General features: G+C 44.4%; 1 protein-coding gene across 1 annotated transcript in view; it reads right to left on the bottom strand.

The window, feature by feature from the left end:
* The window catches only part of DPP10 (dipeptidyl peptidase like 10), a 393,708-nt gene that overhangs the window by 3,018 nt on the left and 375,557 nt on the right, over positions 1-15,133 (bottom strand). The window contains exons 21-25 of the mRNA XM_025196931.1: positions 10,574-10,628; positions 6,060-6,159; positions 3,909-3,967; positions 3,719-3,791; positions 2,226-2,299 (exon numbers count right to left, since the gene is read on the bottom strand). Coding sequence (XP_025052716.1) covers positions 2,226-2,299; positions 3,719-3,791; positions 3,909-3,967; positions 6,060-6,159; positions 10,574-10,628 — 361 coding nt within the window. The remainder of the gene's footprint in view (positions 1-2,225; positions 2,300-3,718; positions 3,792-3,908; positions 3,968-6,059; positions 6,160-10,573; positions 10,629-15,133) is intronic.

Below are 15,133 nucleotides of genomic sequence, written 5' to 3'. Positions count from 1 at the left end.
GCCCCTGCAGGGGCCATTTGGCCCCCACTGGGGGCATACCCATTGTGTGGGGGCTGAATCCCCTGTTAGGTGGCCGAATGCCTTGTTTGGGGCCAAACCCCTTGTTTGGTGCCTGTACCACTTGTTTGGGGGTTGAAACCCCTGTTGAGGGGCTGAACCCCATCCTGGGGGGCAAACCCTTTGTTTGGGGGCTCCACCCCTTGTTTGGGGGTTGAACCCCATGTTGGGGGGCCAGACCCCCTGTTGGGGGGCCAAACCCTTTGTGTGGGGGCCATCTCCTTGTGGGAGTGCAGAAAAATGTGTATTCATGAATTCTTGAAACCTGTATTTAGAATTCACTTTATTCTGATAAGAGACTTGCTTTACCACTGTAGATATGTCAATAAAACATTGTCCAACTGATTGCTGTCTCTGTCTTGCTCTCTCTCTCTCGTTATAGTGGTCTTTTGTTTTACTTGTGGAGGAACATGGATTTGGGGGTATTTTAAAAAGTGACTTTAGTTTTTTTTGTTTTTTTTTAATCAGGGATTTTTCAGTTTTCCAATAGGGAACACCAGAATTCCTGCTAGGGAGGCCAGTGGCAGGACCCTGCCTGCTCAGAGCTAGCACGTGGGACCCATCTGGCTGTGGCTGACCTGGCCAAATGGGGCCAGGAGGACATGCTTTGACAGTTCAAAGCAGGCCACCACACCTGGAACATCTTCTGGGCAATAGCTGCCCAGATGGTCAGGCAGGGGGCACACATGGCAGTAGTGCCATACAGAGGCCAACCCTGCAACCACAGTTCACTGGCAGCTGGCCCAGAGGGGAGATGCCTGTACTGGCTCTGCATTCCTCATCTGGGTCTGGCAGGTGCACAGCCAGTCACAGCCAGGCAGCAGCCCCCACTGCCAGACTGCTGCAGTGGGGAGAGGGTGCAGGGAGCTCTCAGGGCTGCTTCAGCAGTCCAGCTGGCACAAGGGGTAGTGTCCCCAGGTACCAAATGACCAGGCCCCAGAAGCTCCTGAGAGCTATTAACACTGAGCTACTTGCCAGGGCAGCTTTTTATACTGCTGGGGCCAGCACAGGGGCTGGCCCCAGGCTCTAGCTCCCCCTGGCTGCAGATCCAGGAGGAGGCAGGCAAGGCTATTTTGCCCCAAATGGCACAATTTACTCCACACTGAAGTGCATGTCCGAGCACATGCGCTGAAGCAAAAAGCCCCGGCTCGAACTTTCACCGCTTCTATTTGAGCCGCTGCAAGCTCACGTACTTGCATGTGTGGAAGCGCCCACAGTGTTTATAAATTGACACCTTGTTTCAACTTTCTGACATCACTTTTGGCTTTACAACATATGATCTGATGCCATGCCACGCCAGTGAACAAGTTCGCTGCATCCTTGGACACTTTCTTTAAGAAAGCAGAGAAGACTTCAGAAAAACCTGCAGCCATGACTCCTGAGAAGACTCCACCCAAGAGCCCTTCAAAAAGTCCAACCAAGAGCACTTCAAAAAGTCCAGTGGGGTCACCTCAAAGAAGTCCTTCCAAATCATATGATTGCTAATTACAATATAAATATATTAATGTATCTATATTACTCATCTATAATTGATTGAGTACAAAATTCTGGGTTATTTTTGGTGAAAATAGGGTATTGGGCCTTGGTTCAGGAACCAATCCCCCATTTATAACATTGTTTCCTATAGGAGAATTGGTTCCTACCATTGGTAGGAACCAATTTTTCCTACCGATGGGAACGGTAGGAAACCGTTCGGTAGGAACGGTCGAAACCATGTTTCGACGTAAGACGTGGTTTTCAGGAACCAATTGTGTCGTAAATCTGAGGGCTGCCTGTATTTTGTTCCACTTTGCCTTCCATCAGCTTCTCTTAAATTATACCACCTACAACTTAGCCAGTATTTTGTAGCTGCCTTCCCATGCAAATTAACAGCTGAAAATAAGGAGGAAAACCAGCCAGATGACCATAGACCATAATTTGGAAATCTCCAGGTTAGAGGAAATAAATTGGAAGTTGAGGAAAGCATTTTGTATAGTGCCAGAAAATTCTAGGACGAAGAAAAAATGGTATCTGGTCATATATTGAGTTGGAGGGAGGAGTCCACTGGAAGTAGGAATTAACATCTTAACTGTGATTCCTGATGATACTCCAAGCCACATACAGGTGAAATCTCAAAATAAGATTAGATGTTGAACAATGTGTGTGGGATGCATGCCAGCTTTACGTACCTGCATAGTGTAATTAACTCCAGCTTTTATTAGATGTTTAATTAGTTCTGCTGAATGCTGGAAATGGACTTTAGCTATGAGACAACAACATCCAAATGTTAGTGAAACACATTACCACAGAATTTAGCTGTTACAAAAATGTTTTCCCCTTAAATAACCTCAACCAAAAAATCTTCCTTATGTGGTAAGTGACTACCAGATTTGCAGATGAATGACTTTGACTGCCCCTGAGATGCAAGCCATAGCAAATGACAATAGGAATGTAATGATGGAGAGAGCACAGAGGTACAGTACACTTTCTATGGGACTAAGAAAGGATTTTTTTCTTTTCTCCTAATGTTTACAAAGATAGTTTAAAGGTGTGCGGAACAGGTGCATTCAGACCTAATGAATGTTTGTCCATATATTAAAGGAAAGCGTGTCAGATTTTCTACTGTTTGCAAAGGATTATTAGAGTTTGCACTCATTTAGATAATGGACCTGCTGTGGTGGTTAATCTCCATGCAGTAAAAACATGCAACTCCATAACCATGCTTCCACTCATGCTGAACAAAGACCGAAATCAGGGTGCAGAAAGTACCACCAGGCTAGATTGTGTTGTGAGACGCTATTGAGCAAGCCTGGTACATGAACCGCTCAGGCCCTGGAACAGTCCTAAGAGCTGTACTGTACAAACACTAGTTCCCTCTAAGCTCCCTGCTTCGTTTGCAGGGTGGAGAGGGCAGCTGGTGTTGCTAGCCTACTGACTCTGCTAGCTGACCTACTGGCACTTCTGAATTGCTCTGGGAGGAGGGACATAAGCAATGCAGGCAAATATAGGTAGACTCCATGCATTCTCACCCTCCTTGAAATCCAATTGAATTCACTATCTAAGCCCTGTACCTTTTATGGCAAAATATACTAAATGATCATCAACTATTCTGGGCCACAGACTCCATGATAAACGACGGGACTTCATTTAAGGTGCTAGATTTGGTGCTGCATTTCCAAGCACATGACTTCAATTAGTGTTAATTCTGTTGAGTATGCCCAAGGATAGATTTCAGTGTAGCCTTAAGTTACTTAAGCATTAAGCATTAATATTGTTACATTTAATTAACTTCCTGAGAGGGTTAATGTACTATTTGGTATTGTATTTCACTGATTATGCTGACTTTTTTTTTCTCGATTGCAGAATCAAGGTTAATCTAAAATGCTATTAAAAATGTATGTCACTATATTAATAATTGATATAGTACCTCTCACTAGCAACACAGTGCTTCACAAGATTTAAACAAATTGGAACATACAGAAGGTAAGAGTTACAAATATTCAGCAAAGGAAAACTTCACCAGTATAGATGTAAAATGGACAGTAAAAACTGGCAATCATATCTCTTTGAATAGAGCTTTTATAATATTATAAAAAATGTACATGCTTGATGTGTGCCTTTCTTTTTGTGCCCACACATTAAAAGCTTGCATACAAGTTAACCTGCATTGGTAAATACTTACTATCAGCTGTCCCATGAACTATCAACAAATTTGCTTCTTTTAAACTGTGAATATTGTGCAGTATACTGGATGCCTATTAAAAAAAAACAAACACACACGAGTGTAATCGCATATTATTTGAAAAGCCAAGCATCACTGTGAGTTACTTATATAAATTAACATATTTGATATGTATTTTCAACTAACTTACTTGATATGTATTTTCCTCTTTAGATGGAATGCCAAGATATCTTTCTGAAAAAGCTGATGCTGTATAAGGAAAGCCAAGAATTTGGATTTAAAATCAAGATTAGTTCAATTTTTTAAAATCACCAGTTCTGGATATAGCTCAGAGATTTTTGCTAAGCCATAAAGATAGCAAAAGCATCTTCATCTTGGGTATGTACAGACATTTGGGAAGGTTAGGGGGAGGTTAGATCAAGTTATAAATGGCAACCCAATCTTAGGTAATTTGGATGAGGGGAACTAGCACGGGAGCTTGGGAGGATAAGTGGGGCAACAGAGTCCAAGGGCTGGGGGGCTGGGGAGGTTGGGGAGGTAGCACGTTTCTCAAGCGGGGTTGGTGGAGTCCATGACGGGTTGAAAGGATCAGGGGGGTGAGCAGGGTCTGCTGGGGAGTTGGGGGGTGGGGGTTGGCTCTCCAATTCTGCTAACCCCCCTGGACTCCCCAGGCTCCCCCAATGCTGTCAAACTGCCCCCAATCTCATAAACTGCTCCCATGGCCAGATTTACCTGCACTCATTGACTTGAGATCCTGACTGCAGTAAAATGGGGTGGAGGGAGGGGCTGGAGGATTGGGCAGCTGGCAGCGTCACAGGAGATTGGTGGGATGAGGGAGCTCTTTCCCCCCTAGACCAGGGGTTATTTTTAACCCCATGACCCCCACCCACCCCAACCATCAGGGCTGTGCTTTTTCAACCACCCCCATCCCCCTAGCACTGGGCTAGTTTATCCTTCTGGCCCCTTCCCCCACCACTAGATGAACAACTCCTCTGGCATACCAGGCTCTCCCTCCACTCCCCAATTCTGCACAGCCCTCCCCTCATTCCAACTTAATTCCTCAGCTATCTTCCCTGGCAAACACCAGTAAAACAAGCACCAGGAGTAGCTTGCAAGATTGGGGGGGGGGGGCAGGGACAGGTCTGGTGAGCTCAAGGAGAGGGGCTGGCTCATGCATAGGGGTTTGTCCATCTGGGGCTGGGAGAAAGGGCTGATGGGGCTAAAATGAGCCCAATGCTGGGGGGAAAGGGGAGGGGAGGAAAAGTGCAACCTCATGGCTGGGGCCAGAGGCTGGGCTTTTCCAACCCCAGAGATGCACTGGGAATGGTACATAAGTTCAGGTAGGTCACTTTCACCAGACCCCATCTAAGCTAGACTACCTGAGGTAGGTTTAATTTAGATTGGGTTTGCCATTTTTAGACTGATCTAACCTTTCTGAACTTCTGTACAGTTCACATTTAGATCAACCTAACTAGGAATCTAAGTGTAAAGTCCACACCTGGGAGAACTAAGTTAGATCAGGTGGCCATTTTTAATGTGCTCTAACCTCCCCGAATGTCTGTACCTAGCCCTTGAAAACAGATTAATATATATTAAGGCCAAAATGGATCATTAGTCTGCTCTCTTGCATGAGATGGACCATAAGACTTTACATAACAGTTCCTGCTTTGAGCCTGAAATATTGTGATTAAATTAGCAGGGGTGGCCAACCTGTGGCATGCATGCCATAAGTGGCAAAGAGAAGTCTCTTCATGATACACATAAGATCAGGGAGCACAATGGCAGATAAGGCATGAAGCAGAAAGCAGAGCTGCAGCTTGGGAAGGGAGCACAGGGCAGGGAGGAGAAAGCCAAGCAGCAGATTAGACAAGGAAAAGGGATCAGAGTGGCGTTCAGGGAGACTATGGGACTTCTTCATGGCATGCCTACCCACTGAACCTTTGCTGCCTGAGTAGCAGAAGGTAGGGCAAGGTGGCCTGTTAGAAAGTGATTGGTTCAGAAAGGCAAGAGCTTTCTTAGGCAACAACTTCCTTTGTTAGATGCTATGCCGGGGGTTGGCAATGTTTTTGGGCAGAGAGCCAAAAACACCCACAACATTGACTTGTAAGATGTTGGTGTGCCAAGGCAGATAACAGGGGACCCACAAAGGGCCTGATCCTTGTTGTAGCAGTATACCCTGACCCACGTGTTACTGTCTCTCACTTAAATTATTGCCACATGTTCAGCTTTAATAGCTTCCATTCATTACCATTAATTTACCTGATCTTAGTAAAAATGAACCATAGATCCCTTGTATATTTTATTTTAAAGAAACCATAACAAAAGAATGGAAAATGCTTACCATACAGCTTCATGTCTGTAATGGGTGCAATCACAGCTCCACATTTAAAAAGCCTTTCATTGGCTTTCAGAATCATAGATGCAATGTATCCACCATACCCCTGTCAAAGCAAATCAGATAATCTGTTTTTGTTCATGTATTTGTTCTTGTTTGTTGCTCTTAAACATAATGAAAATAAAATGTATTGTGCTAATTTGGTCATGTCAGTGCATACCAAGCCTTTACACTTGCAATTACTGATTATTGGTTGGATGAAATATAAACTAAGCTAAGAGTGAATATAGATGTGATAATTCGGTTTTACTACTCAGCTTTAAAATACATTATTTAGTAAGAAGGTGTGCATTAAAATGTAATTTTATGTAAGTTCCCATAGTTCTATGGGGCAGACGGGTCATAAGGATCTGAGAGAGAGAGCTTAGATACAGCATATTTGTTTATATCTTAATAAAATTCTTTAACATATTGACGTCATTGCTTGTCATAAGTGGGATCCAGAGAGCAGTCTGTGTGAGCTGCCTTTCAACTTTTGTCTCCCTGGCCCCCTTTACACATTATGTAACATGCTGATTACAGCATAAATGGGAAGGGTGCTACATGTGCACCCAATCAACTGATTATTGCCCCAGCTCAAGGCTAGGGGAGTAGGGGGGAATGAAAGGACTTCCCTACTGAGGACTTTAAATCCCATGCCCAGAAGCTGTGGGCTGGGTTGCAGGGCATGGAGGATCAGAGACTCCTAGGGCCAGAAACTAAAGGACATCCTCTGCTCCAGACTTTAAACTCCAATCCAGAGCTGCCAAGTGCTGAGCTTTGATAATCAGCTAACTTGGTCCTGTGTGTGGGTCCCAGCACCTAGGCTCCCCCAGGACTGGCAAGTAGTAATGGCACAATTTGGATCTTATCCATGATCCAAAAATCATGTCTCCTGCCATGCTTGTGTGGCACAGCAGGTCTAGGGACAGACATTCATAAAGCCCAAGCCTGAATTGATTCAATTTTTGCAGGTTGGTCTAACCAAGCAACGCTAAATCAGTCTGTAACTGTACAGACATCCCAGAAATGCCTGCAATGGCTCAGGCTAGAAGCTGGGGAGTGCTAGAGCAGCCCTCCCTTCCCTTCGACAGTGCTGAGCTGAGGGGGGCATAGCCGGGCCCTGGCAGGATGTTTTGATTAGGAAGGGGTTTCCCCCTCCTGACCAGCCCAGCAGGGAATTGATAACACAATGTCTTACACTATATCTCAGTGTCACCCCATTAAGAAAGCAACAGAGGGACATTACCAGCTACCTGCTGATTCTGCCTTTGTCCCGTGTGCCACATCACAGACTGTAGTCAGCATGTAGTCTGCTAGTTAATTCTAAGAGGTGTCTGTGTAAGGCAGAGGGGACGGGGTAATCCCTGCTTATCAGGGAGTGGGGAGGAGAGGGTACAGGGAGAGCAGGGGGAAGCCAGGTAGATGCCTGCAGTCTCTGCTGAGCTCCAGCCAGGGAGCAGAGGGGAGGGGCCAGTCCTGCTGTGGAGCACAGAGCCTTGCGAGAGCATGCCAGGATGCTGGGGGAGTCTGTTTTAACTTAAACCAGGAAGGGGTCTGGGACAGACATTGCATAAACCAGTTTTACCCAAATCAGTTAAGTCTGATACTACATTCATCCAGGTTTATCTCTAACTGGTTTCAGCCATTTTTAAACTGGTTTATGTGCACTGAACATGTGTTCTGTTACAGGTTAAACTATTTTGATCACTTAAACCAGTTTATGTGTAATGTCTGTCCCTGGCCCAGATTGCGTGATTGCTGGGATTGGGGATCAGATTCTAACATGCCATTAAATGAATATGTGCTAGGGGCTCTTGACATCAGTCTTCACAGATTTATTCCTGTTGCCTTCAATGAAAGGTTTGGCAAGTGGCATGGCCATGTACCCCTTGGAGAGGGCAGCTCCTCTGGTGTTGGCAGCCATTGCACCCTCCAGAAATTGGCTTGATAGCTGTCGTAAATGGAGCAGAGTTTTCTCATGCATAACGGCACAAAACTGCCACAGAGACACTGCTACACAAACAGAAAGGAGAAAGGATATGCAGCCAGCCAAAAGGGTTCAAAGTATTTAATACTACATCCATCTAATGCTTCATTTTCTGTTTCTGTGACACTTAAATGCAAATTAGTTCTCACTATAATTTGGTATGGAGAAGTTCTCCTTAGGTCATATGTTGGTAGACCTTTCAACTCTTGGAGAAGAGCAAAATAGGATTAGTAGGCAGTCTGACAAACAAAGGTGTTTTCTTTTCATATTTGTCCTTCTTGACAAATGTGTTTCTTTTTCCCCTGCTAATACTTTATATTCCAGAATCTGAGTACTTTTTTCTCCTGTTATTCAAATAACCCAGAGAGCTCCAGGACAATGTGCATGGGCCCAACTTTGTAGGGATTGGCATGGGTGATGGAAGCACACAGCCTTCTCAGTGTGCCAGCAAAGGATAAGTTGTGCTCCTCTCCGTCCCATGTAGTGCATATAAAGGAAAACAAAGATTTTTCTCACACAACAGCACTTCATATGGAGGTAGGGAAAAAATCAGCCTACAAGAAAATGATTAATTGTCTCTTAAGAAAAACACAGGTGAGTCAAATTCAATTAGCACTATTTAGCCTTTCTAGAGTTCTCAAGTGGCTATTTGGGGTTTTTAAGATGATGCTTCTGAATGGTACAGAAACCTCAAAAGCTTTGAAACTTGTAAGCCCCCCAAACTCAAAGCTGTTTTGAAGGTTATTAAATTTCGCACTAACTTTTGCTCTTTGTGCCACTATTTTTTTTTCAGCCAACATATGCAAGAACTTTTCAGACAGTGATAGGTCAGACTTTTCAGGCAGTTGAAAGGACTTTGTAACTTTGATGGAAACCATCCACAGCCACCATATGTGTAGGTCTGAACAGACACGTAAAGCTGTATTCAAATATATGCTATTTTGCAGTTGTCTCAGCATCATGTTGTTGGGCTGGAAACAAGATACTTAAGTCCTCTACTGCTTCTCACGCCTTCTGATTCTCTTGTTACTGGCCTATGAGGATTTTATGAATTACATCAATGAAATACTTGACTAATATCAGTGAAATCTCTCATGTAAATGAAAAGCAACTGCACGTGTGTGTGTGTGTGTGTGTGTGTGTGTGTGCATGTGTATCTATGCCATGCTTAGAAAACAAGTTTGATATATGCACGTATCAGCTGCTATGATGATGGACACTTTTTAAATGCCACTACTGGATGTACAGTCATAATTTCCTTAGTTGACTTCCCCTCTTTTGTGGCTACTCTACAAACAAAAATATTAACTTTAATGCTACTGGCATTTTTATTGTGATACGTTTCTTTCTTTAGCCCAGGTTGCATAGCAAGAACCAGTGTGTTCGGAAAGGAATGCTCTGCTGCACGTGGAACAATAATAGTCAGCACTTTATTTTTATCATGCTGCACAAGCATTTGTTTATCCCCCAAATGCTACCTTATAGGAGGAAAATATTGTTATTCCCATTTTACAGAAAGCCGAACTGAAAACATGACATGGAGGTTAAATGACTCAGTACTATACAAATCTTACACTTACGCAGTGGGTTAGCAGCAGATTGGGAACTGGATCAAAGGGGTTTCTTAGTGAATACATACTGCTGCAATAACTGATCATTAAGGCATCCATCTATGTGCATGACCATGTTTCTTTTTGCTTTCACTACAGGGTTTTAAAGGCACCAAACATTAACCTTCTCAAAACTACTGCTGAAAAATCAGAAAAAGGCCCGTGTCAGCTTCTAAACGATACAACATTTTTGTGCAGCTTCTAAAAGCTGATTTTAAGGAAGATCACTAAAATTGTATTTAACTATCTGCTAAAGCTTAAACCTTTTCCTGGTTCTATCTGATGCTAGAGGCAACAGTACACAACATAACAAAACAGCTGACTACATAGAAAAGGAAAGACCTCTAACAGATGGTATGAAAAAGGGATGTTACTCACAGCACAACAGGATAGTTTTGAACTAACTTGAGTGGATTATAAAAGGTTTGCAAATAAAACATGGATTAAAAGGGACACTGTCAAATTAAATACAGATCAGAATTTAAACTGTGTTAAAAGTGAGTTTTTTGCAGAGACTGATACCAAAACAAATGTGTGCACATGTGTATTTTAAAAACTTTGAATGAAAACAGAGGTTTCTCAAAAAAATAATTATTTCCCTGTAGTGTCTGAAATACAAATATTGCACTATATAAAAAAATACAAAAAAAGCTACTATAAACAAAAGTAAAGTCAAATCAATAGATTCTGATTGTCCAACAAAAAAACAGAAAAAGAACTGTATCGGAACTAATGACAGGGATTTGACTTTTTCATGATAATAACTGAAAGTGTTATTAGGAGAATAGATAAAGAAATTTGTTTACAACAGATTGTATCAAAATTGCTATTTTCCTCTTAATGAAAGCAGGAAGATACATCTTGTTATTTCTGCAAGTTACCTTTCCAAATATGCTCAGTCTTTTAGGATCAATAAATGGCTGTTTCAATAATGATCTGTAAAAAAATAAGAAATTTTACATTTCACAGAGTCAAATATATGGAAACGGTTATTTGTAGATGACAGAAGTGTGATTACTGTGATAGCCAGATTTTTAAGATTTTGTTTCAGAACAACAAAAAAATATAATTTCCTAGGCTAATGTCATTTCTTTTCTTATATATGATAGAAACTACGGCTGTGCAAAATTTCTATGGGTGTTTTGTTTTGAAGCTGTTTCGACGCATTTCAAGCTTGAAACAGCAAAATCAAAATGAAAGGCTTTGAAACAGCTTCAAAATGAAATGAAGGCACTCGAAACATTTAGAAAGTTTCAAAATGTTTCGAGTTTCGAAGACGGGCTTGCTTGCAGCTAAACAGAAAGTAAGGAGAGGGAGGAGGAGCAGGGGAAGGACTGCTTTGATATTGACTGTGTAACTGGCCAGTGACAGTCATCCTTCCCTGAGGTCTCTTCCAATCCCAGTGCTCTGGGGGAGGGATAGAAAAACAGCATAAGAAGTAGCATTGTTTGAACTGAGCTTTCTCTGGTCCTTGGGGTCAGCTTACTGAGCTGTCTTCCAGCAGCTCAGCAACATCAGCACCTATGCACCTATCTCCTTGAAACCCCTGCACCTATCTCCTTGAAACTTGGCAGGCTTCATGGACTCAGCAGGGATACCATGCCTGCTGTTCTCACCCCGCTGTGCCTTAACACACATGTGTGACATGAGTTTTGCTTGTCAGCACCTTGAGGTGCAGTTTCCCAGAACCCCCTGAATCTATCTCCTTGAAACTTGGCAGGCTTTGTGGCCTCATCAGGGGCTACCATGCCTGCTGCTTTCATTCAAGTCAGGAAAGAAATGACAAACTTATAGGCATTTTCATGATTCCCCATGATAGCCTATGGGCGAAACGTCAAAATGCATCGAAACAGCGTCGAAACTGCGAAACAGTTTCAATGAAAGAAAACAGACCTGTGCTTCAATACAGAAAAACGAAAGTCTGTCCCTTTGAAACGGTGAAACAGAAGTCAAAATGAAAGGGTGCTGTTTTGCTCAGCCCTAATAGAAACCTCCTGTTTCAGAAATCACCAAAAGTATGAATCCCCTACACAGGCAGTGAAACAGCAACCCTTCCAGAAGAATACTATAAAAAAATGCTATAACTTAGGGAAAAATTCTGAGAGACAAAGCTGAACTTTCTACCAACCTTCAGCTCCCCTTTTCTCATGTAGCCTACCTATATAGAAACCAGAGATAACAACCAAAGAATCCAGGTGTTTGACCACAGAACTGGATCCGCCTATGTGAGCGCTTATTGGAACTCTATAGCTCAAAGAAGGCATCATGGCCTCGCACCATTCCTGGAAATCTGCCATCAGGGGCAGATCTAGAGGGGGCGCTTTGGCCTAGCTATACTGTCCTTTCTGACCACATGGGAGGCAAGCAGTCCCTGAAGAAAGTAAGAATTCCCTCCCTCCCTTCCCCTCTATGCTCAGAGGCACATCCCCTCCTGTTCCCCACCCCCTTGGGTACTGCTGCTACCGTCCCTGCCATCCTGGGGGCAAGGGAAGCTCTTTTCCCACTCCAGCTAGACTGCATGGGGGCTGGGCTCAGTTTGGGACAGTGGCAGCAATAGCAGGCAAGTGGGTTCCCCCTCTTTGCTTTGTCCCCCCAGGTGTTCCCTGCCAGGCCAGGAGCAGGTGTGGGGAGGAGGAACCCACACACCCACTGCTACCACTGCTGCCACAGTCCAAAGCTGAGCCCAGCCCCTATACAGCCTGGCTAGATCATCTTCAGAGCACCCCTCATCCCCAGGACAGCGAGGACAGAGGTGGGGGAGTGGGGAAGGACACAAGAGAGAATGTGCATCTCAACAGGAAGGAGAAGAGGGTAAAATTTTTACTCACTTTGGGGACTTAAAGTTCCCAACTGCTGCTCCTGTGGTGTGATCTGCCTGCTCTGGTTGGGGAGAAGGTAGGAAGGAGCCTGTGAGTGGAGGGTGCAGCCACTTCTGTAGCTTGTGAACCCCACCTTTGGAAAATTATGGATCTGCTTCTGTCTGCCAGTATGTTGCAGCAAATGAAAGATGGGTGGAGAAAGGCATGCTCCTCCTTTCAACACTCTTTGCAGCACACTGTAAAGTATTGTGAATGCAAAAGACAAAGAGTGTCCATTCACTCAGCCATGACAGATTTGCACCCCATCCATCAGGTCAGAGGTGCAAATCTTTATGCGACCTTTAGCTAAGTATTCTTATTGTTGTCTTCAGGGGTCTATGCCTCAGAGATGATGTTTAGGGTAGGGGCACATGAACAATTAATGAGAGTTAAGCTAAAGCATTCATGTATAGCAGGCAGACTGCAGGCCATTTGAAGCCCATGAACGGTTATTGATACCCCTGGGCTCTCATTCTGCTGCCACTGCTTCTGTTTCTTGCCCTATCCCAGGGCAGAGGAGTGGGATATGACTTGCAGTGTGAGGGAAGCCTTACTGCTTGGTGTGAGATGCTAAGAGTTTGGCATGGTGCAGCAGTAAAGTCTGCACACAGGGAGCTGAACATGGAGCCTTGGGCACCAGCACCCAAGGACACAATGCAGCAAAGGTGGGGCGTGGGAGGGAAGTGCCCATGATTTCATTGCAGCAGCAGGGTGCAGGAAAGCACTCAGGAGCATGGTGCAGCATGGGCTAGAGAGTGCTCATGTACTCAGTGCAGAGGGAGAGCTGAGGGAGCCTGTGGTCTGTGCTAATATGGCCCCTGTGGCATTTCCCATGAAGCAGGAGCTCACCTATCACAGAGTGGGCACAGATACCACATTGTAGATGAAACACTGTGAGTTTATGCCACAGCTTACGTTGTGGTAACTTGTGGATGCCCACTCACTGGCAAACATAAACCATATCATTTTAGATTTGTCAGAACAATACTTAAGAAATTAATAAAAGTAATAATCTGTTTCTAAAGTACCCTACATTTATTGACAGGTAAGGTTCTTTGAGTGATATCTTTTATTAGACCAACTAGGTAGCTGGGAAAAAAAGGTTTAGGCAAGCTTTTGGGTGCAGTCACTAGGGCTGTGCAAAACAGCATTATTTCATTTCGACTTCAGTTTCACCATTTTGACAGGGCAGTGTTTTGTTTCATGTTTTGTTTCAAAACTGCTGTTCTGTTTCGTTTAATTGAAACTGTTTCACTGTTTTGACGCTGTTTCGACGTTTTGCTCATAGGCTACAATGGGGAAGCATGAAACTGCCTGTAACTTTGTCTTTTCTTGCGTGATTCAGAGGGACCTGGCAAGAATGTTAGCCTCTTCTGAGGCCATGAAGCCTGCCAAGTTTCAAGGAGATAGGTGGAGGAGTTTCTGGGAAACTTCACCTCAAGCTGCTGACAAGCAAAACTCATGACATGTATGACTTTGTGTGTGTGTTAAGGTGCGCCCTCACTGGTGCTTGGGCATCTACATGACACGGTAGTGTACCCTAATGAGGCCTCATCCTCCCCTACAGATTCATCCTGGTCCACCACTATAAATGACATCAGGTAATCCTAATAATAACTTAGTGAACAGCACAGTAGCACCAGCAGCATCTCAGGCAGCCAAACTGCGACAGAGCCTTTCTTTCTGCTCCTGCAGGAGCTTCTTCTTCAGCAGCTGCCAGATAACTCTCCCTGCCAGCCCCAGCTCTGGACCCTAGATGTGCCCTGGACCCTGTGTCCTTCCGGTCAGGTGTTGGTGTGTTGGTCTAAGGACATGGCACTTAAAGACAAAGGCTTTGTGTCAATCTAATCTGGTATCTTTTAGCAGACCAACTGAATAGTTACAGAAATATATCTTACCAAGCTTTCAGGTTGAAAAATCCTTTGTCAGGCTGAGGAAGCACCTGCAGTTGGTGTGTGTGTGTGTGCGTGCGCGCGCACGCGCATCTGCGCTCACACGCGTGCTGTTCCTGGATGGAAGGAACAGTAAAGAAACCAGAGGCTGGCATGCAATTCAGGCAAGAAAGCCAGTCAGTGAAAATGGAAATGGAGGCATCAGGGGGGGAGGGGGGAGGGGGATGTAGCAGTGCAGGTAAAAGTGGAGAGGTACCTGGGGAGTCAGATGTCCAGCAAGTTGTAGTGTGTCAGAATTCCAACTGAGCCAGTGTTTGGCTGCTGCATACGCTGCCTTTCACCCTTGGGTCACACATGGCAGCCAGCATGTGGACCGTACTGGACCGCAACATAGCCAGCCATTTCCTGATGCCCTTTTTCAGCCGCCTCACCAGTGCCTGCATGTCTGGTGACAGCGGCTTGCCCCAGCCAGGAAAGTTGATCCCCTGGAAGCTCTTCATTTGGTTCTGAAGTTCTCTCACTATGGGGATAACCTGGTTAAGGAAGGCATCGCCAGTGCTGAGGGTCTCAGTGGCCTCGAGGAAGGGCTTGAGGACCACTCAGATCTGTCAGTTTTAGTAAATAAAAAAACATGGTGGGATGGGAAGGGAAAGGAGTGGGAGGGGAGGATTCACGTGGTTTTTCTTTGGGA

This window comes from Alligator sinensis, unplaced genomic scaffold (genome assembly GCF_000455745.1).
Source record: "Alligator sinensis unplaced genomic scaffold, ASM45574v1 scaffold4_1, whole genome shotgun sequence".
Taxonomy (NCBI): domain Eukaryota; kingdom Metazoa; phylum Chordata; order Crocodylia; family Alligatoridae; genus Alligator; species Alligator sinensis.
The sequence above is the reverse complement of the archived record's forward strand: the minus strand, read 5'-3'. Positions and strand labels throughout refer to the sequence as shown.